The sequence below is a fragment of the Puntigrus tetrazona genome, unplaced genomic scaffold (genome assembly GCF_018831695.1).
Source record: "Puntigrus tetrazona isolate hp1 unplaced genomic scaffold, ASM1883169v1 S000000373, whole genome shotgun sequence".
NCBI classification, from domain to species: Eukaryota; Metazoa; Chordata; class Actinopteri; order Cypriniformes; family Cyprinidae; genus Puntigrus; species Puntigrus tetrazona.
Window position 1 is genome coordinate 955417 of NW_025048028.1, and position 26061 is coordinate 981477.

The following is a 26061-nucleotide window of genomic DNA, read 5'->3' on the forward strand; positions in this document are numbered from 1 at the left end:
AAAAAAATATATATTTTTTATTAATAAAGTAAAAAAAATGAAATGTACAAAAATTGTTTACTGTATTAAAAACTTTTTAAATGAAATTTTAAACACATTTTATTCTTAAAATTTTAGTTTTATTTTTTTTTTTTTACATTATTGGTAGTAGTGACCTATCACAGACGTTGTTCTAAATAATAGTAATATATTTCTGGTGCTATCTAAATCCAGTTTAACTGGAATCCAGTTTAAAAAATGTTTTAAACATTTACCGGATCACAGAAATAATGGAAGAACTTGGATCTTTAGATCTATTTATCTATCTATATATCTATCCGTCTAAGAAAAAAAGGCAATATGAAATAATTAACCATATATGTATTTGACTATATGGCTGCACGTATTGTACAAAAATGACCCCCTTACCTTGGATACCCAAGTGTGTTTTACTGGTGTCTTGGGTTTCTGTCGTCCTCGTATGTTGCAGCATATAAGAGCTACTCAAATGTCTCTGTGTACGACAGCACAGTGCAGTGTTCCTGTCCGTCACTCGCAGCTGCTGTTTTTCGCGCGGCACATCTCACCCGCTCTAAAAGCAGCACAAGATGGATTTGCACTTTAAATCACCGTGCAGCATGTTCCAGCTTCACTGACCGTTCCTTTTTCTCTTTACACCTGCCCTCCTGAATAAAGATGCCCCACTCTAGTCGCATGGACCCTTCCCACAATCCCCTTCAGCAGCAGCAGCAGCAGCAGCAACAGCAGCAGCAGCAACAGCAGCATCAACCTCTCCACGGTAACTCCAACATGGGTGGCCCCGGTGGACCCATGCACTCCCGCAACTCTTCCCAGAATCCCCGGATGCACACAGACAGCTTTGGGCTTGGGGGCCCTTGGGGACCCGGCGACGTTTCAGAGCCGGCCCTTGATGTAAGTCGGAATCAATCATCTGTTCCAGATCAAAGCAATGACTTTTGGCCATAGTGTCAACGCTTTAAATTAAAGGTCTCTTGAGCACAACCGCCCGCTCCTGTGGGATTTTACTTCACCTCCTTTACTTCCACTACCAACTCATAATGATCGTATTCCCACCAGTTTTTGCTTAATTTAGGTCCTATGCCTGCAGTTATGCATGCTTAAAGCTGTTCGTTCTCCTTCTTGGAAAGATTTTGCAAACACTTTTGGGTAACGGCCAGCCCCACATCTGCTTTGAAACTTGCATTTGCACTTACAAACTATTTTGAAATACTGGTTACAGTCTTCTATATTTAAAGAGATTTTATCCCCGTATCTATCTAATCCTGTATGACTTCGAAACGAAAAATAAGATATTTTAATGAAAGCGATTTCTATCTCTCCATTGAAGTCTGGGTAACAAAAACGTAGAAGATCTGAAAGATGTCTTAAAATTGTATCCATGTAATTTGAGCGGTTATTCCAAGTCTTTTAAAGAAGTCCAATCTTTTTATATGACAAAAGGTTTTTATGTAGACTTTTGTGCAGATAGAACACACATACAGAGCAAATCCCATTTGATAAAGACTGGACGTTTGTAAAGGACACACATTTGTTCTCTCACATCACGGACGTATGCTTGAGCTTCCATGTGTCTCCGTTCTTGTTCTTCTTCCATCTTTTAAGTTTTGGTTACCTGGAGAGACAAAAAGATTAAGATTAGAAGATTAAGCAAAGCCCTATGGGTTTGGAACGACATGAAGGAGAGTATATAATAACAGCATTTTTAATTTTGAACGAACCCACTCCTTTATCTCCCATGATTGAAGAATTTCCAGGGATTTCCCTCTAAACTCAGGACCTGGTGATTACTTCAAAGATTCACAAATTTGCAATTTCAGCTGATTCATTAAACAAACTTTTCAAAAGACTTCCCAGCACTGTTGGAAACAGTGTTTTTAAGTGTTATATAACATTCTTTTGTTGTGAAAGAAGTCTCTGCGAATCTGTCGTTTTTAGGTAAATAATCTTTTGAAAAAGCCAGCTTTGTCGCATTTATGATTGTTTTGAGTATTGATTCGGGCATGGCTTTTAACTCCAAAATTCCCTATTTGTTTTCCAGCTTCTCCCAGAGCTGACAAACCCAGATGAGCTGCTGTCTTACTTGGGTCCTCCAGACCTTCCCAACAACAGTAACGATGACCTGCTCTCTCTGTTCGAGAGCAACTGAGCCCCCCGTCCTGCTCATTCATCAGTCGCACATCGCCGTCCAACACACACCCTTCCCTGACCCCTCACACTCCCGGCTCGTCGAGGGGAGCTTTGGGAAGCCTAACAGATATCCGATTGCGTCTTGGCACTGTCCCCCCCCCGAGACTGGAACGCAGTGACTCATGGGAAGGTGCAACGAAGATCTTTTTTTTTTTTTTCGTTTCGTTTTGTTTCGTTTTCGTTTTACTTTTCCTCCTGTGACAATGTTACTGTTTGTCTGCTTCTTTGAACTCTGTTGAGATTTTATTGTGAATTTCAGTTTAAAAGAGTTCCCGCTCTTCTCTCGAATCATTTGTAGAAAGACTCCTCATCTCACATCAGACTCGTGTGGTGTAAATGACATTGTGTGGGGTGGGTCATTGTCTGTTTCGTTTCTTTTCATTGCAGCTCCTGTTTTAAATCTAAATTAGATGAGAAATTCACTTCAGTGCTGATCTAAAGTACACTTATGAAATCACACGGGGAAAGCCAAAGTGTCTCTGTTGTAACTTGAAGAAACTAACCCACATAAACGTAACTCTCTTCATAAACAGGCAGACTTATGTTTTACTTATTTTTTTTTTTTGCCCAAAGAAGACCACAAACTAGCATCATGTGATGTAACATGGTTTCAAACCACAAATGACTTGATCTTAAGTGAATTTTACTTGAAGAAGACCTCAAGTGTAGCCTTTTTCCTTTTAAACGTGCTAATAGAGGCAATCACAACCTGTCAGACCTTAAACAGTAGCATTAAAGAAGCGCACTATTACATTTTGCACACCACACCAAGCCCTTCAAGAGTTACCGTATTTGCCTACACATGAAGGAAATTGAAGGCAAAGAGTCATCCTTTGTGTCACCCACACAAACACACACATGCACACTTCAAGCCACACTATATTGGCACAAATTCAAAAGACAAAGTTTATGCCACACCCTGCTCTGTTTTCATCTGTTCCTTGTTCCCCTTAATGTTTTTTTCGTTTGTTTTTTTAATGGTCTTCCTCCCCTGTGGGCTTAAGGCCACGAGGTCTGAATTTTTTAGCATTGTTTAAAAAATAAAAAGGACTTTATCCCTGACCATCGTCGGCTCAAATCACGCCCTCACTTGCGAACACATTTCACTTGCTTTTAAATATGCAAGTTTGGGCTGTTATTTAGTAGGAAATCAGTTCTCTTTGTCGACAAAGCTTTGAAACCAGACAGAGCACAAGCAGCCCAGTAGCACCTTGTAGACAGGTTATAACACACAAATGCACACAAGGACATTTTTTTGGACTAACACTTTCCCTTAGTGAGATTTTGCTCGGACAAATCTGGGTGGGTGGGTGGTAGCGTCACAACAGGAAATGGACTAATGTTTATAGCCGCACTCATACTTGAGGAGGAAAACATTGGGATTCATGTGAAATATGTACAGATATAGTATTATTATTGTCGCAGATGTGAACTTTCTCTTAACCCCATATGGAAAAAAAAGGACATTTTAAACACTATGGCAAGAGCTCATGTCAGACATGCGCTTCATTCCCCCCGTTTTCCATTCAGCGCTCGCTTTCTCAGCGTGGAGGGGAGATGAGTCTGCTGTCGATTTCTGTCTTGTCTGATTTTATTATTTATCATTGCTCTTTGGGCACCGTTAGCGAAGTGCAGTTTGTATATTAACAATACAGGGAGCTTCAGGAGTCGTCGGATGTGCTTTTTTTTCGTTTGTTTGAAGTCATTTGTGTATCATACAATTTTATCTTTGATTATATAATAATTGTTATTATAATTATAAAGATAATTGATGGGCCTGTATGCATCTCTCTTCTGTGTTAACTAGCAGAGTTTATGAATTTGTTAGAAAGAGAAAAAAAAATGAATTCACCATCAAAATCTGTGACCATGATCATGAAAAACTGAGAAACCAGCATCACTTGTTGATCAAACTGTTCAAAAAGATGTTTGACTGTCATGTGTTGGTGGATCATTAAGTTCTATCAATTGAATTAAACATGTACAATTGAAATCGATTTGCTTTTCTAAAGATGTGAAATATTTCCATTATGTTTTATAAGTAAAGACTTAAGCCCCATTGCGTTTCATTGGCTTTATTTGGAGAAGGAGCAGAGCAGCACCGCATTGTGTCAAAACGCGGGAACACAAGGGGCATGTACGGAAGGTGTCTGTGTCACGCAAGAACACGAGCTTCGTGAGGAGAGAGAAAAACGCTTTTGTTTGACTAATTTCGCTTCGTTTATCTCACTAGCCCGTTTAAATACCGACAAGGACGCGATGATTTAGGAGATGTGTAATAAAAAAACGCATTCAATCCTCTATGCAAGCGTTGTCCGTGATAAAGCATTTTGCGCCGTAATGGCGGATTCAGCGGTTGGCCACCGCCCTCGCGCCATGACAGACCGATGGTACACGCCCACACTATTCCCTCGTCGCCATTGGACGGAACGCAGTGATGTCATTTCTACCTACTGTAACGGGGCAACGCGGGTGTCAATCAAACGCCCTCCCTCTGAACTTTGCGTCGGAACGCAGCGTTAACGAATTCATCGGCGCCGCCTCTGATTGGACAGCGCGCGTGTCACTCAGCGGTCCCACGGCTTCATAGGTTCCAATTGAAAAAAGGGCTGCTGGCTGCTTCTATATATCCGTTTTCGCACACATCCTACATCCCGACAAGCTGCGGCATTTTGTAGGATTCGCTCGACGACCAGCTTCCGATACAGAGTGAATTTTTTTTGCCATCATGTCCAATCCCAGAGTTTATTTTGACATCACCATCGATGGAGCGAGTGCTGGAAGGATTGAAATGGAGGTAGGTCACAAAAAAAAGTGACTGAGTCGCGGCGGACGTCGACGTGATGCGGCTTTATTATCTCGGAACGGTTTCTTCCATTAAAAAAATCGCATTGAACGCTTGTATGTCTGTTCGGCGCCGCTATAGTGAACCTGGTGAATGAGTTAGCGGTTTTGTTTCCCGCGCCTGAGCTGCAACAATGTAACGGTCTGCAGTTCATCATGCGCTACAGCGTTGCCGGTTGTGATTTGAAGTGTAACGCCGTCCGTCCACCTGAGACTCTCGACCGACCGAATGCGAGTCGAGCTGTTGTCACTGACAGGAGACTGACAGCTAAACGCACATGGCGGAGTTCTCGGTGATCGCAGACGCAGGCTGCGCGTGTGTAGCGCTGCACGCGTTTTTTTTTTTTTTTTTTTTTAACGCGGACGCCATTTTCACCATCATTTTTTCATAGCCCAAGGCGCCATTTTGAAAAGGGAGGGGGTGAGCTGACCGTCCCGAACTCGTTCACAGTACGTTTGTCCCCGCGCTGTCATGTTTTAACCTCTTCAAAAATGATAATTAAGTTAATGAGCGGCTGCGGTCACGTCTTGAATCGGTGCTGCAGAAATGCCAGCCAATGCACGGCGTCATAACCTGCTCAAGTTCATTTAACGTCATAACAGGCTATTTTTATCCAGCGATCGTTGTCGTATCATTAAAAGTTATGGTCCGAAACCAGTTTTTAGTCAAAAGAACACTGCGATCATACTTTTTAAAAAGAAACGAAGCAAATTACTGCGAAGCATGCAGACTGCATTATTTTAAATACAGCAATAAAACCAACCTCTACCTTTTTTTTTATGATTTTTTTTTTTGGACTTTGAGATTTTTTTAAAGTGCACTATAAATGGTTTTTCATTAATAATAATAATTTTGCATATTTTAACGTGGTTGCCTTTTGGTTATTTTGCATTAAAAGCCTAAAAGTGAAGGCAAAAATTACAGGTTGGAAATTTCTTTCAGTTTGTGTATTTAAAATGGCCAGATACTAACTAACAGTTAATTAACTAATATCTGACAATAGAAATGTATTGACGTTCACGAATGTTCTAAGCTGGGTTTCAAATTCTTGTTTTGAAACAGCTGAGAGCTGATGTTGTACCCAAGACTGCCGGTAAGTATCTTATTTTCATTTATTTTTCTTCCACGTTTAAATGGCGTGTACAATGTTTTTAAAGAAACGTCGTCTTCTGCATCACTGTCTCCACATCTAAACAGAGAACTTCCGTGCTTTGTGCACTGGCGAGAAGGGTTTCGGCTACAAGGGCTCTGGCTTTCATCGCGTCATCCCCAAATTCATGTGCCAGGTGAGTTCTGAACCCGTTTGTCGTCGGACCCAGTGATTTGCGCACACACCGATGTCGTGCTCTCGTGATGCAGGGAGGCGACTTCACCAACCATAACGGAACCGGTGGAAAGTCCATCTATGGCACCAAGTTTGCAGATGAGAACTTCACCCTGAAGCATGGAGGGAAGGGAATCCTGTCCATGGCCAACGCTGGGCCCAACACCAACGGCTCCCAGTTCTTCATCTGCACTGCTGATACTAATTGGTAAATTTTAAACGAGCTTTTGTGTGTACTGCCTTTTTCGTGGCGGTAAAGGTTCTTCGGAATAAAACACGTTTAGAGGATTTCCATTTTGATGTCGGTGCTAACGCTGCTTGTTTCTTCATGAACAGGCTTGATGGCAAACACGTTGTGTTCGGGAAGGTGGTGAATGGATTGAATGTGGTGGATGCCATCGAGGCTAAAGGAAGCAATAATGGAAAATGCTCTGCCAAGATCGTGATCGCTGATTGTGGCCAACTATAATTGTTTCTCACTCCCTTTTCCCATTCCAACCATGCACATTCCTTACTATTTTTTTTTTTTTTTTTTTTTGGTTTTGTTTTTTTTTTAATTACCATTGCTAAATGAGATGCTTATTCCTTGTGTCATGGTCCTGTTTTATGTATTCTGACGGTCCCCAGGACACGGTTTGTTAAACATCGATTAAAGGTGGATCACGATTCCTTTCAACGGGTTTTTGTGTTGTCGTTTCTTGGAGCAGACAGCTCTGCTCAATTGTTGTTGAATAATTCTGAGAGATCATTTTATTATGTGCTGATATCCTCTTGTAATACAGAAGTCTTCAAAAGGAGCCCATTTAAAATGTTATGGTTCGGCTCTGCAAATGCTGCAGTTCCTTGCGTTGTCCAGCAGATGGCGTGCTCTGCCACTTTATTACTGTAGAGGTTTTCAACGAGGTGGACTAAAAGTAAAACCATGAAGCTTTTATTTGAAATTACAAAATTAAGGGATTTTTATTTCCGCTATTGTCAAGGCAGCATTTTCCATTTTAGCTTAACTTGACCTACTAGGATAATTCAAGCTAATAAACTAAAGCGGAAATAGAAAAATATTTAATAAATATAATACAGCTATACATAGACAAGACACAACTATACATATAAAACACGAACAATACCTTTTACAAAGAAAAGTTTTGCTTTAAGTAAAAACTGATGTCTAAAAATGCAAAAATTAAGTGTTCTACGTCTTATTAATACCATAAACTACACAGGGCCAGAAATACGCAAGTTCATTAAAAAAAATTGTTTAAATTGGTTTAAGTGAATACTTTCAAGTGATCTTACACGCTAACACACAATATCGTGTGTAAACGTTCCGCAAAGATTTTAAACCAGGCATATCAGAAGATTACAAGTGATGCTTTACAACAGCAATGCTTTTTAAATAAAGGCCTATTCGAGTTCTACAAGATTTTTAGGTAGAAACGGCGCCCGATTCGGAGAACTAGATTGTAAGTATGTTTAATGAGGTTAGAGCAGTTCGTCCAGCAGGTTTCCTGGACTGTGTGTTTGTCCCAGAGCATCGCTGATGGGGTTGTTGCACATGGGACACGAGCATCTCACTTCCAGCCACTTCACCAGACACCTGGCGCGACAAAACATTAGGAATTCATTTGAACACTTTTACTCACTCTAGCCCGTCCAAAAACCAAGAACTATAACAATAAGGTTTTGATTTTATGAGAATATAGAAGTCCATGCCGCGGCTATTACGATAGGGTGACGCTACGTCTCATACTCTTCGTTCCTAAGTTATCTAAAACGTGTTTTATGTTTGTTTTTATCTTTGTAGTCCTCGTTAATTTTATGTGCGCTTATCCCGCCCACTCGCACGCCACGATTGGTCGACTGCGTCCGACGCCTGCACCCCATTGGTCAAGCCACTTTTCAATTAACGCGTCTAGTCAGGGCCGTTGTTTGTCAGCATTTTAGGCCGTTTAGAAATCCTCTCTGCAAAAATGAGCATGTACGGTCACCCTAAATAACAATAATCACCAAGAGAAACGATATCGTTGGAGTCACAGTCGGAACAGCCAATCAGAATTCAGACACAACTGCAGCGCGTGCTCGCGGCGAGGAATACGTGGTCGGATTAATGATAAACAGAGCATCGTTTTGATAATTATTTGTATAGTTCTTGCCTTTTTACAGTTGAGGGTTACAGGCCGCGTCGAGTTCGCTTCAGTGAACCCCTTTTCTTTAATATCATTAGCATGATAAAAGGGATTTACCTCTTGTGAAAGGCGTGTTGGCATGGCAACACTCCAAGCTCATCTTTTGTCCTGAAGTCCTCCAAACAGACTGCACATGTTAACTGAGAAACACGATGCGCGTGAGGGAAAACCGGAGCCTTTAAAGTTTCCAAACTTTACCAATTTTAAATAACATTATAGACAAAAACATTTACCCCGTGTGCATGTAACCGCGTCGTTTCGTCTTTAAATACAACCTGCAAAAAAGATTTTGTCGTTTATATTTTGTTCATCAAAAAACATACATAAAGTAAATATTGAATAGCGAAATATTCACTGCTGTGAACTCATTTGGATCATTAAACTGAACTGGACAATGACACTATCCTTATGTAGAGCTGCTTTATAGCTCAAAATGAGTCTCATATTTCAATGTGGCATAATTGACTCTTATTTTACGTTAAGCTTGCTTTAAAACAATCTCTGTTTTATTAAGCGCTACAAATAAAGGAGACTGGATGTAACTGGCACAAAGTATGTCTGTGCAATTAAGAAATCACGGCAAGCGTCGTTTCATTTTTAAACTGGTGCACACACACTATTGGCAAGTTTGAAAAATGAATATAAAACCTAACGTGTTGGAGGTTAGTGAACGTGTGGATAGTTAATGTGATTTTATACACCTGTGGTTCCTCTAATAGGACACCTGCGTGACCTTGAGGAGAACTGACTTCATGCATCCAGAAAAAAACCCAGCAGATTCAAAGCGAGACTTCAAGCGTGAAGAAAAGTAACACTACCTCCTGCAGCATCTGAGACGTTTTTAAGTGTGATGTAAGTGTCGAGCATTTTCTGATGAAATATTTTATATTATCCCACATCATGCACTCACCATTTTGTATCCAGCTCTCACGTTGCGAGCCTGATGTCTCAATTTACTGCAAAGAAAAAACAGTTCAATAACATGATCGACTTTTTAAAAAATCAAAATAAGCATTTGAAACTTTAAAAGGTATATTATACAAGTACATTTTATTTTCTTCATATTTTTGTTATTTAGAAAATGTAAAAAAAAAAAAAAAAAAAAATATATATATATATATATATATATATATATATATATAAATAATATTATATATACATATATATATGTGTGTGTGTGTGTGTGTGTTATATATATATATATATATATATTATTTTTTATTTTTTATTTATTTTTTTTCCTCTATGCCAGAATAGGCAAAGGCTGTGCTGTGTCGTATGTTTCTAAACAAATGTGGCGAGGCAGAGTTTGTAGTTCCTAGTGTTTGACATGACATTAGCCAAAAGCCTTTGGTCAAAAATAGCATCGTGAACAAAAAGCACAGAGATACAATCTAGTCCTGAATTGTTCGAGTTCGGAAGTGCGTGAGGCCAGAGGAAGTCCTTTCTGCTCTGGGGCTGTCAGTCTGTCACAGGCGTTATTTACGGGACAATACCGATGAAGTCCAGCCACAAAGAGGAGTTTTTTACGAACGTCACCCGGGATCTGCATAGTCTACTCTTCTGCTAAACTACACTCAACACTCACCTTATAAAGAAGCAGCAGAATATCAAGCTTAACATAAAAACAAAGATCCCGGTGCCAAAGATGACCACATAGATGTTGAGAGGGAGTTCCTGAGAGGTCACTGGAGGCATGGTGTTTTAAATATGAATCATTTCCTGAAGGTGAAGAAAGAAGCCCTGAAAAAAAAGGCAAAACTTGATTGATATGTCATGTACCGAGTTACATAACAATAAGAGCCTGAACAAGCTCACGGTAATATTCAGCTATTTTTAAAAGCCAGGAAACTGAAGAAAAAGCATTACATTTTTTTTAGTACTTTTAACATAAAGCTATGGACTTTTGGATTCATTTGAATGATAAAGAAAGCATAGTTATTAATACATGTACAATGACATTAAATATTAATAATAAAAAAAAAAATATCACGATGTCTCACCATTATAAACAGGCTCCTGGGTGCCTTTACTTCAGTGTATGTTCTTCATGCTCGGATTTGTTGATTCTCGCGGTTCAAGCGTCAGACGACTCCTATGAATCACTGACTGTGTCCTTACGTCTAAAGGACTGAGAGCCTGTAAATGTGAATAAAATAAAGTCCCGACCAGATCAAACAATGTAACGGACCGCAGACAGACATAAATATCCACATGCACGAGAAAACAATAAACCCCGCCTGTGATTCAGGAGGCGGGGCCTAAATACCAGACGATTCACTAATTATTCAGTGATTCTCTCCGTATAAAATACATTCTCGCGTTCATGAAATGAAATTGCATTATTAAAAAGAAACAGTAATGATATAATATGATATGGTATAATTGGTGTGTGGGTTTCTATTTCTATTATAAAACGTTTGTGACCTCTAAACTATAGGCTATGAAAAGTAATGCATTAACAGTTTATGTGAAACAAATCAGCATTAAAAATAGAGCAGTAATATTTCTTTACTTTTTATTTTTTATTTTTTTGCAAAAACAAAAATCAAATATAATAAACTCCTAATTTTTTCCATTTAATTAATAAAATATTACTAAAATTTGTTTGCAACATTAAATCTCTGGAAAAAAACAAGGAGGTTCTAAAAGGCATGTTTAGACAGAAATCTGGTTAAAGGCTTTGTATCCTGGGCGCTGGTCATGCTGACTCAGTGGGTTATTTGTTCACACCCTACTAACAAGTCTGACCTTAGAAACCTTTAGAAATTCACTAAAGATTCATTCGATGCTTAATACAAAGCTGCAAGAGTGTTCCTGCTAATTGCATGACCTTTTGCAGAATTATAGAGTTATTCTTAATTTCCATCACATTCTCATTATGCTATATCCAATCACCGCGTTAGGAATAAGAAGAAAAAAAAAACAGGATCAACCTTAGTGCACCCCAGATTATAATATCTCAAACACATTTTATTTATTCATTCTTTTAACTTCCCTTTTAAATACATGATCACTTTTCAGAATGAATAGATGGTAAATAAGATGAATGTTTCTATGATTGATTCCTAATCCTCCTGCTCCCACCAACTTCCTCACAAACATCCCTAAAGCTCAGTGGATCCGTGGGAACGTTCAGCTCTGCCCTCAGACAAACAAGACTTCAACAAAGGTTAAATAACACCATAGTGCAACATTCAGTGCAAAAGTGTCCACTACGAAGCGAACTTAGTCAACATGGACGGTGGGGACAGAGTTCATATTTCAGTAGTCAAGTCAGTTTAATTGCAAATACTGTATCATCAAGAAAATCAAACCGTTTTCTAATTCAACATGCATTACATTACGAGTGACCTGACCACAGGGCGGCGCTATAACGAGGGTTTTAGAGGAATGGTTCACCCCAAAAATGAAAACCTGCTAAAAAAAGCATTCGCCCTCAGGGCAACCAAGTTAAGTTTCTTCATCAGAACAGATTTTGAGACATTTTGCATTACATCACTTGCTTACCCATGAATCATCTGGAGTGAATGGGTGCCGTCAGAATGAGAGATGATAAAAACATCAAAATGTAATTCGTACCAATCCAGTCCATCAGTAAGATCTTGTAAAGAGAAAAGCATCATAAAGATGTTTTTAATCCGTGTTGAAGTTATGTTCAATGGTAGTTCTTTACAGGCCTGTATAGATGGGATCTAAATTCAGTATTTACTTTGAGACTTAAGTTTATTTCCACAGTATTTTTTTTTTATATTTAGAAAAATGTAAATGCATTATTATTATTTGCATTATTTAAAGTATTTTTTTATTTAGAATTTTTTTGGGGGGCATTATTCATAGTATAAAGTAGTAAAAATAAGCTAATGTACACAACGTTTTCCTTCTCAAAAAAAATAAAATAAATAAAAATAAAAGCAAAAGCAAATCATCAACACACGGCCGTTATATTTTGTGAAATTGAAGAAAATAAAATGCAAACCGTTTTGCTGGAAATACAATTTTAAAAAGCCACGCGTGAACAAACATTTCCAGATCGAGCACAAACGAAAATTGGAAAATGAAATAATGTTTATTAGATTTCACGCACATTATAAATAAAACAGACGTTTTAAGATTCCGTTGAACGCCCCCGTTTTTGTCTCCCGGCTGCATGCTCCCACTCAAAACTGAGAAATTTGGTCCAAAAACAAGTTTCACCTCCGAGCGATCAACACTTGTTCCTAAGACACGAACTGGTGTGTAGTTTAGATCCACGTACGGTGGAAGGGATTTGCAGTCCTGGCAGTAGTTCAGCTTCAGCTGTTGCAGTGAATATTTGTTAGATGTAACGACGACAAACATATACGCAAATACATTAACCGCTGGCCCCAATAATACAAATGTACAGAAATGACAATAATACTAGCACAATGCGATTCATACGGCTACAGTCGGTACATTGTACTGCACTTGAGGATTTGCTGGATTTGTAAGTACAAGAAGACTGCGCTTCTTGCGTACAGTGGCTACTCTATGTTACAATATCTTACAAAACAAGTTAAAAGAGACGACTTGAAACATGTAGAATACGTCACGTGACATCTTTAGTATTTATACAAAGCACAATGATAAGTTGTGTGACGAAACTGACTGCGGTTTGCATATAGTCTCATGTACACTAGAGCTCAGTGTCATACCCCGTGATCTGCTTGACTAATGAATGCGAGCAGCTACGTTGGCTAAACTGATCGATGTATCACGCTTTTCAGTCTTTTATAATATCATAACGCCGCATTATAGGAAAATTCTGAATTTTCTTGGCATCTTCTGGTTGGCTTCCCGTGACAACCCGGTCACCAGAATACTTGTTAGAGTGTCCTGGATGGTCACTGTGTGGTAATATTATGGGGTGCATGGTTCTGAGTCGTCAGGGTGCTGTTGGCAGTTGCTAGGACATTGCTGTCTAGGTGTTTATTAAAGTGCTCTGAGCGGTTGTGGAGCCAATTCTGCGGTCTGTGGCGGTCGTAAATGGAGAGTTCACACAGAACGCCGCTTTTCTATTTAAACCAAAGTACCTTTAAGCGTATTTTATAGGCTCTGATGTAAAGGTGCATGTAAACGTGTCTGACCGTTGCAATCGCATCTTTCATCGCATGTCGTGCCTGACACAGCGAGCTGTTCTGTGCAGCTAAAAAATTAGCTGTATGCCACAAAATATACTTGCATGGTTGTATTTTCTCTTTAAATGTTAAGTATGAGAGAGGTGCTTGCTTAAAATCTGTTCAAGATGGCAGAAGGTCTTTGTTTTCCATATTTGTTTCCAACACAGAAAATCTATATCACGTTCATATTTCGTCCTAGCGCATTCTGTCTGTCCGGTTCATTTTCAAACTGTATGCCAATGGTGCGATGACCTAATTTTTGTCATGCTCGCTCGCCAAGCTTTTTTTCATTCAACCGCGCTGCTTGTCATTATTTTTCTCTGTAAAAATGCACGGACCAATGTCTTCGCTTCTTTGCAGTGTCTTGCACAAACGGTTCTACACTTATACACCTCGTGTCGTTCTAAATTAACTCGCATTTTAAACACCGAAAAAAACGTGTTTTGTGCGAACGGACACGTGTTATTCTCTGTGGTGATTCAACTCAACATTTCAGTGGGCGGTCACGTGAACAGATGTGAACATTTAACAGTGAATAAGGCATTACACACATTTCTAGAGGTCCTGATGTAATAAGGCATTTCTACTGACCGCAGGGGGACAGCTGGAATAAACTCACTGTATGTAAAGACGCTCCGCTCTCATTTACTGCGATACAAACACATTAGGTCAAGGCCTGGGCCAGAACGGTTGAAATTCAGAAGCTACCAGTGGCTTTATGTTGCATTGCGGCTGGCGCGCAGGACGCTGTCCAGACCGCTGAGCTGCCGTAGGAAACCGCGGTTCGGTGTGACGCCGCGGTGGTCTTTCACGGTCTTGATGGCCTCCACTAAAGTCATGTTCTGCCGAATCATGAGGTAGGCGAGAACCAACGTAGCAGATCTGCTCAGCCCGACGGCACAATGCACAAGAACCATTCCTGCAAAAAAAAGTCACGGCGTCAAAACGTTTAAACGAGTGACGAAACATCCTTAAATTCATGTACATTTTCTTTAGCGTGACCCTGCACCACAAGCCCAATCATAAGTCAATATTTGAAAGGTATTCATATTTATACATATTATTTATTTTTATACATAAACTTACAAGCTGAATAAATAAGCTTTCCATTGCTCTATGGTTTGTAATGACAAAAATATCTGGAATCTGAGGGTGTAAAAAAAAATCTAAATACTGAGAAAAAAGTTCTTAGCAATGCATATTAGTAAGTTTGAATGTATTTACAGTAGGAAGTTTACAAAATATCTTCATGGAACATGATCTTTACTAAATAAATGTATTTTTGGCTATTGCTACAAATATACCGTGACTTGAGACTAATTTTGTGCTCTAGGGTCACATAGTACACATATTTAACGCCGTAGGAAAAACAAATAAAAGAAAGGAAATAGAACGAATTAAAACAAACAGTACATAAATAGTTTTTTAAATAATGAAGAGCTAATTTTTTCCTTGAGTCAAGGTTCATAGAACATAGAGAAGTACATTTTTAAAGTTAAATTAATGGGTATTTTAATAGCTTTAATGAAGCAGTAGAGAGGAGACAGAAAAACACTGTGGGTGGAGAGACGAGAATGGGATCGGCGAACGACCACGAAACTCTAATCAAATCAGTGTAGTTACTGTGGTATATATCAGTTGCGCTAACCACAGAGAAATACATTCTTAACTGATAGCCTGTTCAGTAGTGAAAAACTACATTACCAAGATACTGTACAGAGGAGAGCACCAATCAGAGAACCGTGCCAAAAGAGCTCCACCCACTTCAGTCCCTACCCTATCAAAATGCTTAACATTTGTATCTGCAGATTTTACAATAAGCCTAAAATACATGGTTTCTATAAATGCAATTATCAACTGACAAATAACTGCTTTTATATTTCACAGCATCACATAACAGGTAAAACCCCTTTCGCTTTTGATTTTAATAAGACTGAGAAACTTGAGGTTGAAAAGAAAAGGCCCCTTATGAACTGACCTCCGGTGCTGAGGGCTCTGTGTATGAACTCGGCCGCGGGGTAGAAGTTGACACTCATGTCGAAAGAGGGCGAGTCGTGGGCTTCGATGCCGTGATACGTGATGTTCATGCCAGCGTAATACTCGGCGCCGCCTCTCCATTTGCTCTGAGCACAGTTGAGGATGTGCGTGATCCCGAGCTTGATGAGTTCTTTGCGGTTGGAGGCAATTTCTCTGCAAGTTTAAGTGAAATATTTGTACAAAATTTACTGGCAATTTCTAGTTTACCCATCTAAACAGGATAAAATTTCACTCGCTTACTGCTATTCCGTGCTTCATTAAATGCATCATTCAAAGCAAGGCATTTCATGATCCATGATGTTACATGTCTTGTTTGTCGTTTTTTTAATTAAAGCAATTAAAGCACAATCTTTTCGTTCAGCAGCCTGCATTTGGCCGACACTGCAGATATTCACGGGCTACTCACTGGTCACCTATGTAGAGTCTTGGCCACACTTCATCTGCGTGATTACAGGCGGTTTTCCCAGTGTAGAGCAGACGCTCAAGTTCAGCAACAGTTAGTACAGGAGAGCCTTTCTCTGAATCTTTTCTGCTGGGAGATCTGGAATTACTCCGCGACCGAGACAGTCTGGACATGAAAGCCATCTGGACTGGCCTTCAGTGGAGCTGTAATGCTGCAAATGTATGCAAAAGAAAAGTAAAAGTTAAAAATGTTGACAAAAATTAATTACAATTCTATAAAATACGTAATAAAATTCCATTTTACATTATCAAGAGTGGTGGGTAATGCATTGCAAGTAACGCAAGTTATGTAAACGCATTACTTTTGTATTGTGCTATTAAAGTAATGCATTATTTTTTTAAATTAATATGCTGATTTACTAACGCTGTTTACTTTGTTTCCCATGTTTTGACATACAGCTCTTATGTTGCCACGTCCAGAGAAATCAGGAGTAAGTACAGAAGTGTTGTCAGTACCGTAGATCTAGACAAAATGCATCAACATGCATCTCGCCTGCACAAAAACACATTCAGTATTCCTCTAAATAAATAAAGAGTCAAATGCAAACTCTGGCCTATTATACCAATCTACAGTAATGAAGTATGTTAAATAAGACCAATATCATTTATGTATTTAAAGCTACTGTATTAACCAGTGTCTTTGCTACTGATCTTCGATGATCCATTTCAACCATACTAATGACACATTATGCGTTATTGTTAAATAGTGCTTAAGTTTCCGCTCCTGCATCGTATTCTTCATGCAATTTGTTTTTTTTAATAGACATAGAATAGAGAGTGCTAGAGTTAGAGGATCTAAATCAAGATGTGTTTTTAGCTTATTCTTAAAGATGGCTAAGGACTTGGATGCTAGGATTGACTTGGGCAGGTCATTCCACTAGGAGGGAACATTTAATGTAAAAGTCAAATGATTTTTTTATCTTTTAAAAATTTATCATTTTTATTATTTTAGTAAATACATTTTTAAGAGATATTAACACTAACTTCACTTAATGGGACTTAATAATGAAAATATAAACAGACTAGATTTCTCTCCAAGTGACACAAACGCAAAACAAACACATTTTTTATATTACTTTTACTGCAATAAGACCATACGCTTCATTCTGAAAAATCTGGTAAATTTATACGATTTTATTATATCAGCCATTACAATGATGTGAAATGACAATTAGGACCAGTAGGTGGCGTTAGTAAACCCAAGGCTCTAAAGTGAAATTCTAAATAAGCACCACTTTGGAAATATACTTAGGACACTGAAGATTGTCATTTTTAAATTCACCGTTTTTGCAGTGATGCCAGATTAGCATAGCACAGCATACAATGAAAAGACTGAGTAGGCGTAATGTTAATTGTTTATTTAAAACGTGAATATTTTGTAACTCTAATGCCGTAAACTAACACAAAATTCTACAAACAGACTCAAAGGGGCAATAAACGGATTACACATGTTGCAATGGTAAACCAGTTAGCAAAGAAAACAAAAATAATTAGTAATAAACCCAAAAAACAGTATAGTAGAGTGTATTATAAACAGTGTTTAAGTCTTGTTTAAACCTTCTTGCTGCATGCTTGGCAGTGTGCAGTAATAACAGCATGTGACCCGCAAATGTATGTGTTACACACACAGCACTTGTTTTTGTGTCCTCCTTTCGTTCACAGACCTGACACCTTTTCCTCTAGCCAGGGATTACCGGTGCGTGGTAAGAGTCTTTGTCCGGCAAAGAGCTTGCTTGCGCTTCCTTCACCATATTCGCAGAGCTTGGAGCGCGGGGAATATTTTCCCGTCTTTGCATGAGAGGAGTCACCAGAGTTTTCCCTAGCTTTTCCAGAAAGAGTCTCCTTTTATAATTCTTCTCTTTCTTTCATAAAGGATTCATTTCCATCCACAGCACAAATGCATTGTAGGCAGAGACGTCCAACATGTTGAAAAAAATCAGCATGGGCCAACGTGAGGTCTTCCTTTGGCAGGTGTAATTGGCGACAAGCTGGAAACAGAACACACACACAACACCAAAGCTTTGGCTTATCAGCTGACATTTCATCTTGAATGAAAATGTCTAAATCAAACAAAGTAGTAAAATACCTTGTCAAGGTTGTCAGCTCCGTCTTTGGTGTGGTTGTAGTCTTGGATTATCTCTGGCTTCTTTTGATCTTTGTTGCTTACTTTGCTATCTTTGTGGAAAGTGCTCATCAAAAGTACATTTTTCTGGGACAGTAAGTGTGTGTATCAGTGAAGGCCAACGCGGATGATAATGAGGCTCTGTCCTTCACTGACAGGAGGTGGAAGCTCAGGCTTGTTTGATCTGATGGTGCCAATCATGGTGATTTTCCTTTGGAGCAGCTCCTGGCCGAGGGCGTACAAGGTGAAGAAGTTGTGTCACGTGATGGTGTGTCCCTCTAGACCAGTGGTTCCCAACCGGTGTGCCGCGGCACTAAGGGGTGCCGTGAGATCTTTTGAGGGTGCCGCCAAAATTTCAACAATTTTTTTTTTTATTAAGGCAGAATCAGTGTAAACAGTATTCTCATATAATCTAGGACTAGGTATAAGGTGTTGTTGCATGCAAACTCTCGAAATGAAACAAATAAATAAATAATAATAAAAAAGCTACGGAGATTTTAAATATCTATTTCCTTATAAGGGTGCCGGGAACTTTTGAAAGGCTTTCCAAGGGTGCCTCAAACAAGAAAAGGTTGGGAACCACTGCTCTAGACCGATGGCATGTCCAGGACCACACACATTCCCTTGTTCTTCTCTGACTTGCCATTGGCAGCTTTGCCGGTGTAGATCTGCATGTTCCATGCGTAGCTCGATCTGGCATCGCATGCCGCACAGATTTTAATTCCATACTTGCCCGGTTTACTCGGCATATATTGTTTGAAGGGACAGCGACCTCTGAAACGGACCAGGTCCTCGTCCACAGTCACGTTTGGGCCTGGATTGTATAAGAGCGGCAGACGTTTGACCCATTTATCCCAGATGTTCCTTATTGGTGACAGTTTATCTTTCTTCTATTTTGTCCTTTTTGTAAAAGCAGAAGATCCTTGTCAAACTCTTAATACCTTTCTGTGACATGGATAGCACGAAAAATCGTCCGTCCTGTCTCAGCGTGCCATAAGCTATTCATGGCTTCATGGTGGGATCGATACACACCTGCCAGAAACAACAAACCAAAAAAGGCCTGTAAATCTATCCAGTCCACGTTCTTCCAGGCATCACCAAGCACACGTTTGCCCTCTAAATTGGTCATCGTAATCATAATCTGTCTAATATCATCTGGAAAAAACAATTCAAATGTTGATTTTATGTCTTCAGCACTGGCACATGCCAACCTGGTTGGTCCAGTAGATGCCCTGATATTACGATGAACGGAACATCTTCCTCATCTCAGTGGAGGAATTTTTGAAGTCCAAGATATGTTTCCATTTTTAGACTGATAAGCCTTCTCTGTGTCAGAAGTAACCTCTGTTACATCCTCGAACGTATCTCCACTGCTGGTGTATGACTCTTCCTCTGCCTCTTCTTCATCAGTAGATTGGTAGTCTTGGTCGACCTCTGTATCGTCCTCTGTTTCAGAAGAGAGCTCCAGCTCTTCTTCTTCATCCAGATCCCTTTCCTCCTCTTATATCCATTCAGTACATGTCACATTGGGACAAGTCTCTTTCCTCTTCCATTCCTCTATCACTTGTTGTATGTTGGGTTGCATCTCTTTCCTCTCCCATCCATTCATTACTGGTCGTGTGTAGATTTGCGTCTCCTTCCTCTTCTATCCCTTCATCAGTCGTCATATGTTGAGTTACATCTTTTTCCACTTTCATCCCCCCATCACTTGTCGAATGAAGGGCCATGTGTCCTACTTCTTTCATACTTCCATCACTTGTTGCAAGCAGGGTCTCATCCCTTTCTACTTTCATCCCTCCATAACTCATCATATAAAGAGTCCCGTGTGTTTCATCTACCATCTCATCACAAGTCATATGCAGGGTCGCATTTCTTTCCACTTTCATCTCTCCACCATTTGTCGTATGAGGAGTCCTGTCTCTTACCTCTTCCATCACTGTATCACTTTTCTAATGCAGGGTCGTGTCTCTTTCCTCTTTCAAATCTCCATCGCTTTTGTGGGGTCAGGTCGCTTTCTTCATCACTAAACTCAAATAGCAGAGCCAGGTTCTTTGCAACATTAACCCGTCTCTTCACTGTGCAGCTTCAGAATGAACTGCAAGCAAGGTCCAAGGTAGCCACATGTATAACCTTTCAATAAAACATGCATTTAAAACCACTTTGGGAGGACACTTTGCTTTCCTTACTGTGAAAATCAAAAGCTCATAAATGGGCCGGTTTATGCTTTTCTTTAAAGGGATAGTTCACCCAAAAATTAAAACTCTATATATAATTATTTAAACACGTCAACATGACATCACTGCAAATCGGATATATGACAACATTATGCATAATTTCATTGTTTTCTGCATTGTGCCTGATTGATAGATTTGTATCATTGTTGCATTGCATGGGAAGGAGAAAAATGTTTAATTTCCTTTTTATCGACATTACTTTGCATGCATTTAAACAGTTAAAAGTCACCTGGCCCTGTACAGCTCTTTTGCAGACAACCTTAACGCTGTGTTATAGGAAGCTGCATCCGTTCACAGTGACGGAACGGAACCGGGAGGGTTAAAGCAAACAAAATGGCAGCAGCTGGAACGTGCAAGGATCTGTGCAAATAAGTACTTGTATCGGATGCGTTTTCTGTCTGTGTGAAACGCCGAAAACGCGTAACGGCAATCGAAAGTCGCCTCATAAATAATAAACGCCTGTGAGGGATTCAAATCAGGCATCTTACCTTATACAACGCGTTTCGTGTTGGACACAAATCCTGCGCGGAGTCCTTCGGTTCCCGTGTATTGCAGAAGCTCCGTGTCTGTGTGAGGGAGAGAGATGCATGCGATTAGCACGAGACACAAGCGCTGCGTTCAGACGATAACTTCAACGCGTAACTGTTACTGTTATTGTCGACTAGTTCAATGGTACTGATACGTCCGTGTTATTGTAATAAATTACAGCAGCAGTCCTCACGTCCAGTGCATGCTCCCTCTGGTGACACACAGTCGTGCAGATGTTGCACACAACGGAATCATACGTGAAGCACACTCCGCGCAAGTGTAAATACGCGCAATGTTTCGATATAAAACTGTTTTTTTTTCAATGCAAACCGAAATGGTTGAATATCGGATTCTAAGATGAATAAGGCGCAAATAAAACATTTTTGCATACATACTACTTTAGAATAATTCAATTATTGAAGGATCGAATCGGCAGACTTCATGTTCATAATACAGCTGTGCACATTTATTGTTAGAAACACGGTATAGGTATAGAAATACCCACCGAACTAGAAAACAAAAATATGAACTATATGAATGAAATATCTGTTCCTCACTTCCCATTTAAGAACAAACGCATATGGAAACTATAAGAGCTTCTTTTTTAATGTTTTATAAACGTAATGGAAATGTATATGAATTTGAAACACCTGCATGATAACGGCACAAAATAATGATAAGCACTGGTGGTTCCCACATTATGGTCTCTGTTTTTCTGGAACCCTAAGTTCTAAGAAACTTAATGTTTAGAAAAATATTATTAATAATAAATAATATAATAAAATATTATTTTGAGGTGTCTTTTCTTTTCTCCTGTGATTTCACGTTATGTTACAATGAAAAGACACAGACTACACATCATTTTGTAGACTTTCATTTATTTCAAGCACCAATTTTTCGGTAACTCAAAGGAAGAAAACTAATAAAAATATCGAGGGGAAAAAAGCAATAAACATCATACATTTTGCAATGGCAAAGAGAACAGCAGGAAAATTACTACTATTAAAAAGAACTGTGTAACAAACAGCGACAAGAGTCTTGTTATAACAGCATGTGACCTGCAACACTGACCGCACATTCTGCTAGTTTTTGTTCTCTTCTTTGACCCGCAGACCTGACACCTGTTTTTTGGCTCTAAAAGAGCATGCTTGTGCTTCCTTCAACTTATTTTTGGAGGCTAGCAGAGAGAGAGCTCTTTTTCTCAGAGTTAGCTTGTGCTTCCATCACCATATTCAGTGAGGCTGGTGTGTGAGGAACGTAATTCTGTCTTCCCATGAAGGGAGTCACCAGAGCTTCCCCTAGTTCTTGCAGGAAGAGCCTCCTTTTAATGTTTTTATTTTAATAAAATACCTTGTCACGGTTGTCAGCTCCGTCTTTGGTGTGGTTGTAGTCTTGGATTATCTCTGGCTTCTTTTGATCTTTGTCGCTTACTTTGCCATCTTTGAGGAAAGTGCTCATCAAAAGTACATTCTTATTTTTTGTTTGGGACAGAAAGACACCAGTGTGTGTGTATCAGTGAAGGCAAACACGGATGATAACGTCCTTCACACTTTATTTCAAAATTTGCCCGGTTTACTCGGCATATATTGTTTGAAGGGACAGCGACCTCTGAAACGGACCAGGTACTCGTCCACAGTCACGTTTGGGCCTGGATTGTATAAGAGCGGCAGGTGTTTGACCCATTTATCCCAGATGTTCCTTTATTGGTGCCAGTTTGTCCCTTTTTTTTGGTTCAGCTCTTCATCTTTTGTATAAAAACAAAAGAGCCTTCAGAAAGCCGTCAGTGACATTGTAGCACTAAAAATAGTCTTCCCCGATATGCTGTGCCATAAACTACCTATAGCTTTATGGTGGGATTGATAAACGCCAGCCAGATTTAACAGACCTAGAAAGTCCACATTCTTCCAGGCATCACGTTTCCTCTCTAAATTGTTAAATCTGTTAAATATCAGCTGGGAAAAACCATTCAAATGTGGATCTTAAGTCTTCAGCACTGGCACATGCCAACCTTGTCGGTCCAGGAGTCATTTTGATAAAATTATAAAACCTTTTTGGTTTTGAAGTCCACGATTAGGTTTCCGTTTTTGGACTGATAAGCCATTTTTGTGAAAGCGGTGACGTCTGACTCTTTCTCTAGCTCTTCCTCTGCCTCTTCTTCATCAGTAGATTGGTAGTCTTGGTCGTACTCTGTTTCAGAAGTACTCTATTATCAGAGAGCTCCAGTTCTTCTTCTCCATCCAGACCCCTTTCCTCTTCTATCCATTCATTACTTGTCATACGTAGGGTCACACCTGTTTCCTCTTCCATCCCTCCATCACTAGCCGTATGTTGGGTCACATCTGTTTCCATCCCTCCATCACTAGTTGTAGGTAGGGTTGTGTCTACTTCATTTTCCTTCCCTTCATCACTTGTTGTATGTAGGGTCACCTCTCTTTCACCTGAGCTGCGTCTTGTTCCTCTTCATTAGACACGTAAAAATGAACCAGGGGCTCCATATCACTAAACTGTCTCTTCATTGTACAGCAACAGAACACACTGCAAGCAAGGTTCAGGGAAGTCACATTTATAATTGTATTTGTTACACCTGATAGGGCCGAATGTCCTCTAATGTTAAAAGTCTAATAATGGGCACAGGTTTGTGTGATAGTTAGGTTTAGCAGATAACATTAGCTGGCTATGAAAATAATGAATAATGGACGCGTGCCAAAAACTCTCGCGACTGTGTCTCCAACGACTGCGTTGACCAAAGGCATGATGGGAATTCTCATTCTCGTTGGTTCAGACAAACGTGATGCTGCATTCTTATCTAAAATGTTTTATTTTTTAAACTGATTTCATGCGATTATGTGTTTAAATTATGCATGCATATTTCCTAACGCTATGACAGTACAATCTCCGTGTGAGATGTGTAATTGTAATATTTCGATATAAAAAAAAAATAAAACGCATGTTTGTATTAAAGAAGAAATGGGACGATTAATACGCATTACGTATGGAATTAAATAAAATGTTGTTCATCATATTTTTATGCATACGAAAGCAACAGAACTGAAATTATATCACGTTTATCAGCAGCACAGCACTCCAGCGGGAATAACGCAATATCTGTCTTTGATCTTGAAGATGCAGTGAGCACTACAAAGGGCCCTTGTCAACTGGAAGGCACCTTTGGACATTTTAGACAAGAATAAAATGCCAGGATTGAGCAATAACATGTGTACTCAACTAGTCGATTATAATCGGGGGTTTTTTTCAATCGAGCTTTTTTAAAGAGCATCTTTAGCAAGGCTACTACGGCCTTGCCCTCGCTGGAGTATTTTGGCACGTAACATCGCGTCATCGCATAAACCCCGCCCACAACAGAGATGGTCACGTGTGAGCGGTTCTGCGCCGAGCCTGCTTATATCAAACGAGCCAATAGTATCACGGTTTCTTCCACCTCACTCGTTTCTAGTTATTTATTCATCAACCGAATTAACTCTTCGTTCTCCGGACCAACGTTGCAATTTGTTGCATGTTGTGCATGTTTTTTTTTATTTGCGTTTGTGTCGCTTCACGTATGCCATCTATCTGCTCGAAAGCCTTGACAAAAAATTTCAATCTCAACCTGAATGTTTTGAGTATCGACCTCAAGAAAAAAAAAAAAACAACAACTCATAGCTTCATTGTCATTCAGTGGTTTGCGTCTGTTCCGCATTATTGGTCCACATTATTATTAGATTTGTTTCATAATTGCTCTGTTATAATCTCAGACCCTTTATTTATTCTTTAATTTATTTAACAATGGTAGATCAAATCTGGCCGGAAACACCACAGTCATTCAGACTTGTGTTTTCAGATGGCTTTTGTATTAAAAGTCACCAGGCCTTGTGGTAATGTTGATATAATACATCACATCTGCCGAAAATAACAGATGGGTTAAAAGATAAACAAAATGGCTGCATCTGGAGTGTAAAAAAAGATCCTTCCACACGTGCATCAAATCTTTGCATATGACAAATGTATAATTTTATAATGTGCATTAAAAAAAATACTAAGAAACTTGTGTTTGCAAACGCATATTTCAAATCATTAAAAAAAAAAAAACCATGCATTTTTATGTAATGCAAATCCAGCTTCGTGTGCATACCTTTCTCGATGTTGTGTATTGGACACAAATTCTGTAGACACCTTCGTTTTCCTGGTATCCCCGTCTCTTGCAGAAGCTATCGGTCTGCGTGAGGAACACAGATGCGTGTGATCAGCACGAAACACTGCGTTCAGAAACATGCATGCGTTGCTTACTGTTGGTTAAGATCTATACCTACTGTTAGGCGCAGATATCACCATATTATGGCACTGGCATGTCCGTAATATTATAATAGCTCGGTACAGCAGCAGTCCTCATGTCTAGTGCATGCGCCCTCTGGTGATGCATCGCACACAGTCATGCAGATGTTGCACACAACGGAATCATGTCCGAAGACATTTGTTTATGCATGCATGCTGCAATACTGCAATATAACTGGAACGTTGCAGGTGCTGTTTTTTTTATTGTTTTTTTTTTATTTGGGATGTTAAATATTGAATTCTATAATCAAGCTGCATAAAGCACAAACTATGCATACGCATAACTATTCGATAATCATTTAACCATCGTTAAGGGAAGGTCATAGCTAAACCACAGGTTGCAGGATCAGAATACAGTTATTATGAAGGGCTTAAAAGAGGAATTGAGTCTGCCATCAATTAAACCTATGGAGTTTACTATCAGACAACTAGTTACTGTCAGAAATAGTGCCGAAACCCCAGCTAGTTGATGACCTACCGATTAACTGATTGATTGATTTTGCTTTCTTGTGGTCAGAATAGTGGGAAAAAAATATTCATGCATTAAAAAAGTAAATATTATTATTACAATTTACTGATTTTTACATTTCTGTCACTAATCAGATCTGACCACTAGTGGCCGCTAAAGACCACTAGAACACCTTTCGG

General features: G+C 39.3%; 4 protein-coding genes and 1 pseudogene across 10 annotated transcripts in view; 2 read left to right on the forward strand and 3 right to left on the reverse strand.

The window, feature by feature from the left end:
* The window catches only part of zmiz2 (zinc finger, MIZ-type containing 2), a 41113-nt gene extending 36846 nt beyond the window's left edge, over positions 1-4267 (forward strand). For all 3 annotated transcript variants that reach the window (XM_043231511.1, XM_043231514.1, XM_043231512.1), the window contains exons 18-19: positions 676-912; positions 2060-4267. In XM_043231511.1, the coding sequence (XP_043087446.1) occupies positions 676-912; positions 2060-2167 (345 nt within the window). In that variant the 3' untranslated portion in view covers positions 2168-4267. The remainder of the gene's footprint in view (positions 1-675; positions 913-2059) is intronic.
* A 538-nt stretch (positions 4268-4805) lies between these two features.
* On the forward strand, positions 4806-7053 carry ppiab (peptidylprolyl isomerase Ab (cyclophilin A)). The gene is made up of 5 exons (XM_043231520.1): positions 4806-5005; positions 6116-6146; positions 6251-6339; positions 6413-6585; positions 6714-7053. Exons 1-5 carry the CDS (start codon positions 4937-4939, stop codon positions 6844-6846), a joined length of 495 nt encoding a protein of 164 aa, XP_043087455.1. The 5' UTR covers positions 4806-4936; the 3' UTR covers positions 6847-7053.
* A 239-nt stretch (positions 7054-7292) lies between these two features.
* LOC122333748 (RING finger protein 122) lies at positions 7293-10794 on the reverse strand. Its single transcript, XM_043231521.1, has 6 exons — positions 10564-10794; positions 10149-10303; positions 9471-9516; positions 8794-8835; positions 8618-8700; positions 7293-7971 (listed from the first exon to the last, which is right to left on the reverse strand). Exons 2-6 carry the CDS (start codon positions 10256-10258, stop codon positions 7857-7859), a joined length of 396 nt encoding a protein of 131 aa, XP_043087456.1. The 5' UTR covers positions 10259-10303; positions 10564-10794; the 3' UTR covers positions 7293-7856.
* Positions 10795-12610: 1816 nt separating this feature from the next.
* On the reverse strand, positions 12611-25908 carry LOC122333746 (dual specificity protein phosphatase 26-like). 5 transcript variants are annotated; one of them, XM_043231515.1, is made up of 6 exons: positions 25392-25908; positions 25214-25297; positions 21045-21122; positions 16145-16344; positions 15680-15891; positions 12611-14620 (listed from the first exon to the last, which is right to left on the reverse strand). In XM_043231515.1, exons 4-6 carry the CDS (start codon positions 16321-16323, stop codon positions 14418-14420), a joined length of 594 nt encoding a protein of 197 aa, XP_043087450.1. In that variant the 5' UTR covers positions 16324-16344; positions 21045-21122; positions 25214-25297; positions 25392-25908; the 3' UTR covers positions 12611-14417. The 5 variants fall into 5 exon arrangements, with proteins under 5 accessions (XP_043087450.1, XP_043087452.1, XP_043087451.1 ...); XM_043231517.1 differs by having other exon boundaries at positions 16145-16352; XM_043231516.1 differs by having other exon boundaries at positions 25388-25908.
* LOC122333716 lies at positions 17008-20256 on the reverse strand (annotated as a pseudogene).
* Positions 25909-26061: the final 153 nt, after the last annotated feature.

Excerpts from the sequence above, each read along its gene's own strand:
- LOC122333746 (XM_043231515.1), bottom strand. The coding sequence starts at position 16,323 with ATGGCTTTCATGTCCAGACTGTCTCGGTCGCGGAGTAATTCCAGATCT. Across the intron at positions 15,892-16,144 it reads AGACTCTACATAGGTGACCA|AGAAATTGCCTCCAACCGCA; the intron begins GTGAGTAGCCCG and ends TTAAACTTGCAG. Across the intron at positions 14,621-15,679 it reads CAGAGCCCTCAGCACCGGAG|GAATGGTTCTTGTGCATTGT; the intron begins GTCAGTTCATAA and ends TTTTTTTTGCAG.
- ppiab (XM_043231520.1), top strand. The coding sequence starts at position 4,937 with ATGTCCAATCCCAGAGTTTATTTTGACATCACCATCGATGGAGCGAGT. Across the intron at positions 5,006-6,115 it reads CTGGAAGGATTGAAATGGAG|CTGAGAGCTGATGTTGTACC; the intron begins GTAGGTCACAAA and ends GTTTTGAAACAG. Across the intron at positions 6,340-6,412 it reads TCCCCAAATTCATGTGCCAG|GGAGGCGACTTCACCAACCA; the intron begins GTGAGTTCTGAA and ends CTCGTGATGCAG.
- LOC122333748 (XM_043231521.1), bottom strand. The coding sequence starts at position 10,258 with ATGCCTCCAGTGACCTCTCAGGAACTCCCTCTCAACATCTATGTGGTC. Across the intron at positions 9,517-10,148 it reads TTCTGCTGCTTCTTTATAAG|TAAATTGAGACATCAGGCTC; the intron begins GTGAGTGTTGAG and ends TTTTCTTTGCAG. Across the intron at positions 8,701-8,793 it reads CGCGGTTACATGCACACGGG|TTAACATGTGCAGTCTGTTT; the intron begins GTAAATGTTTTT and ends CGTGTTTCTCAG.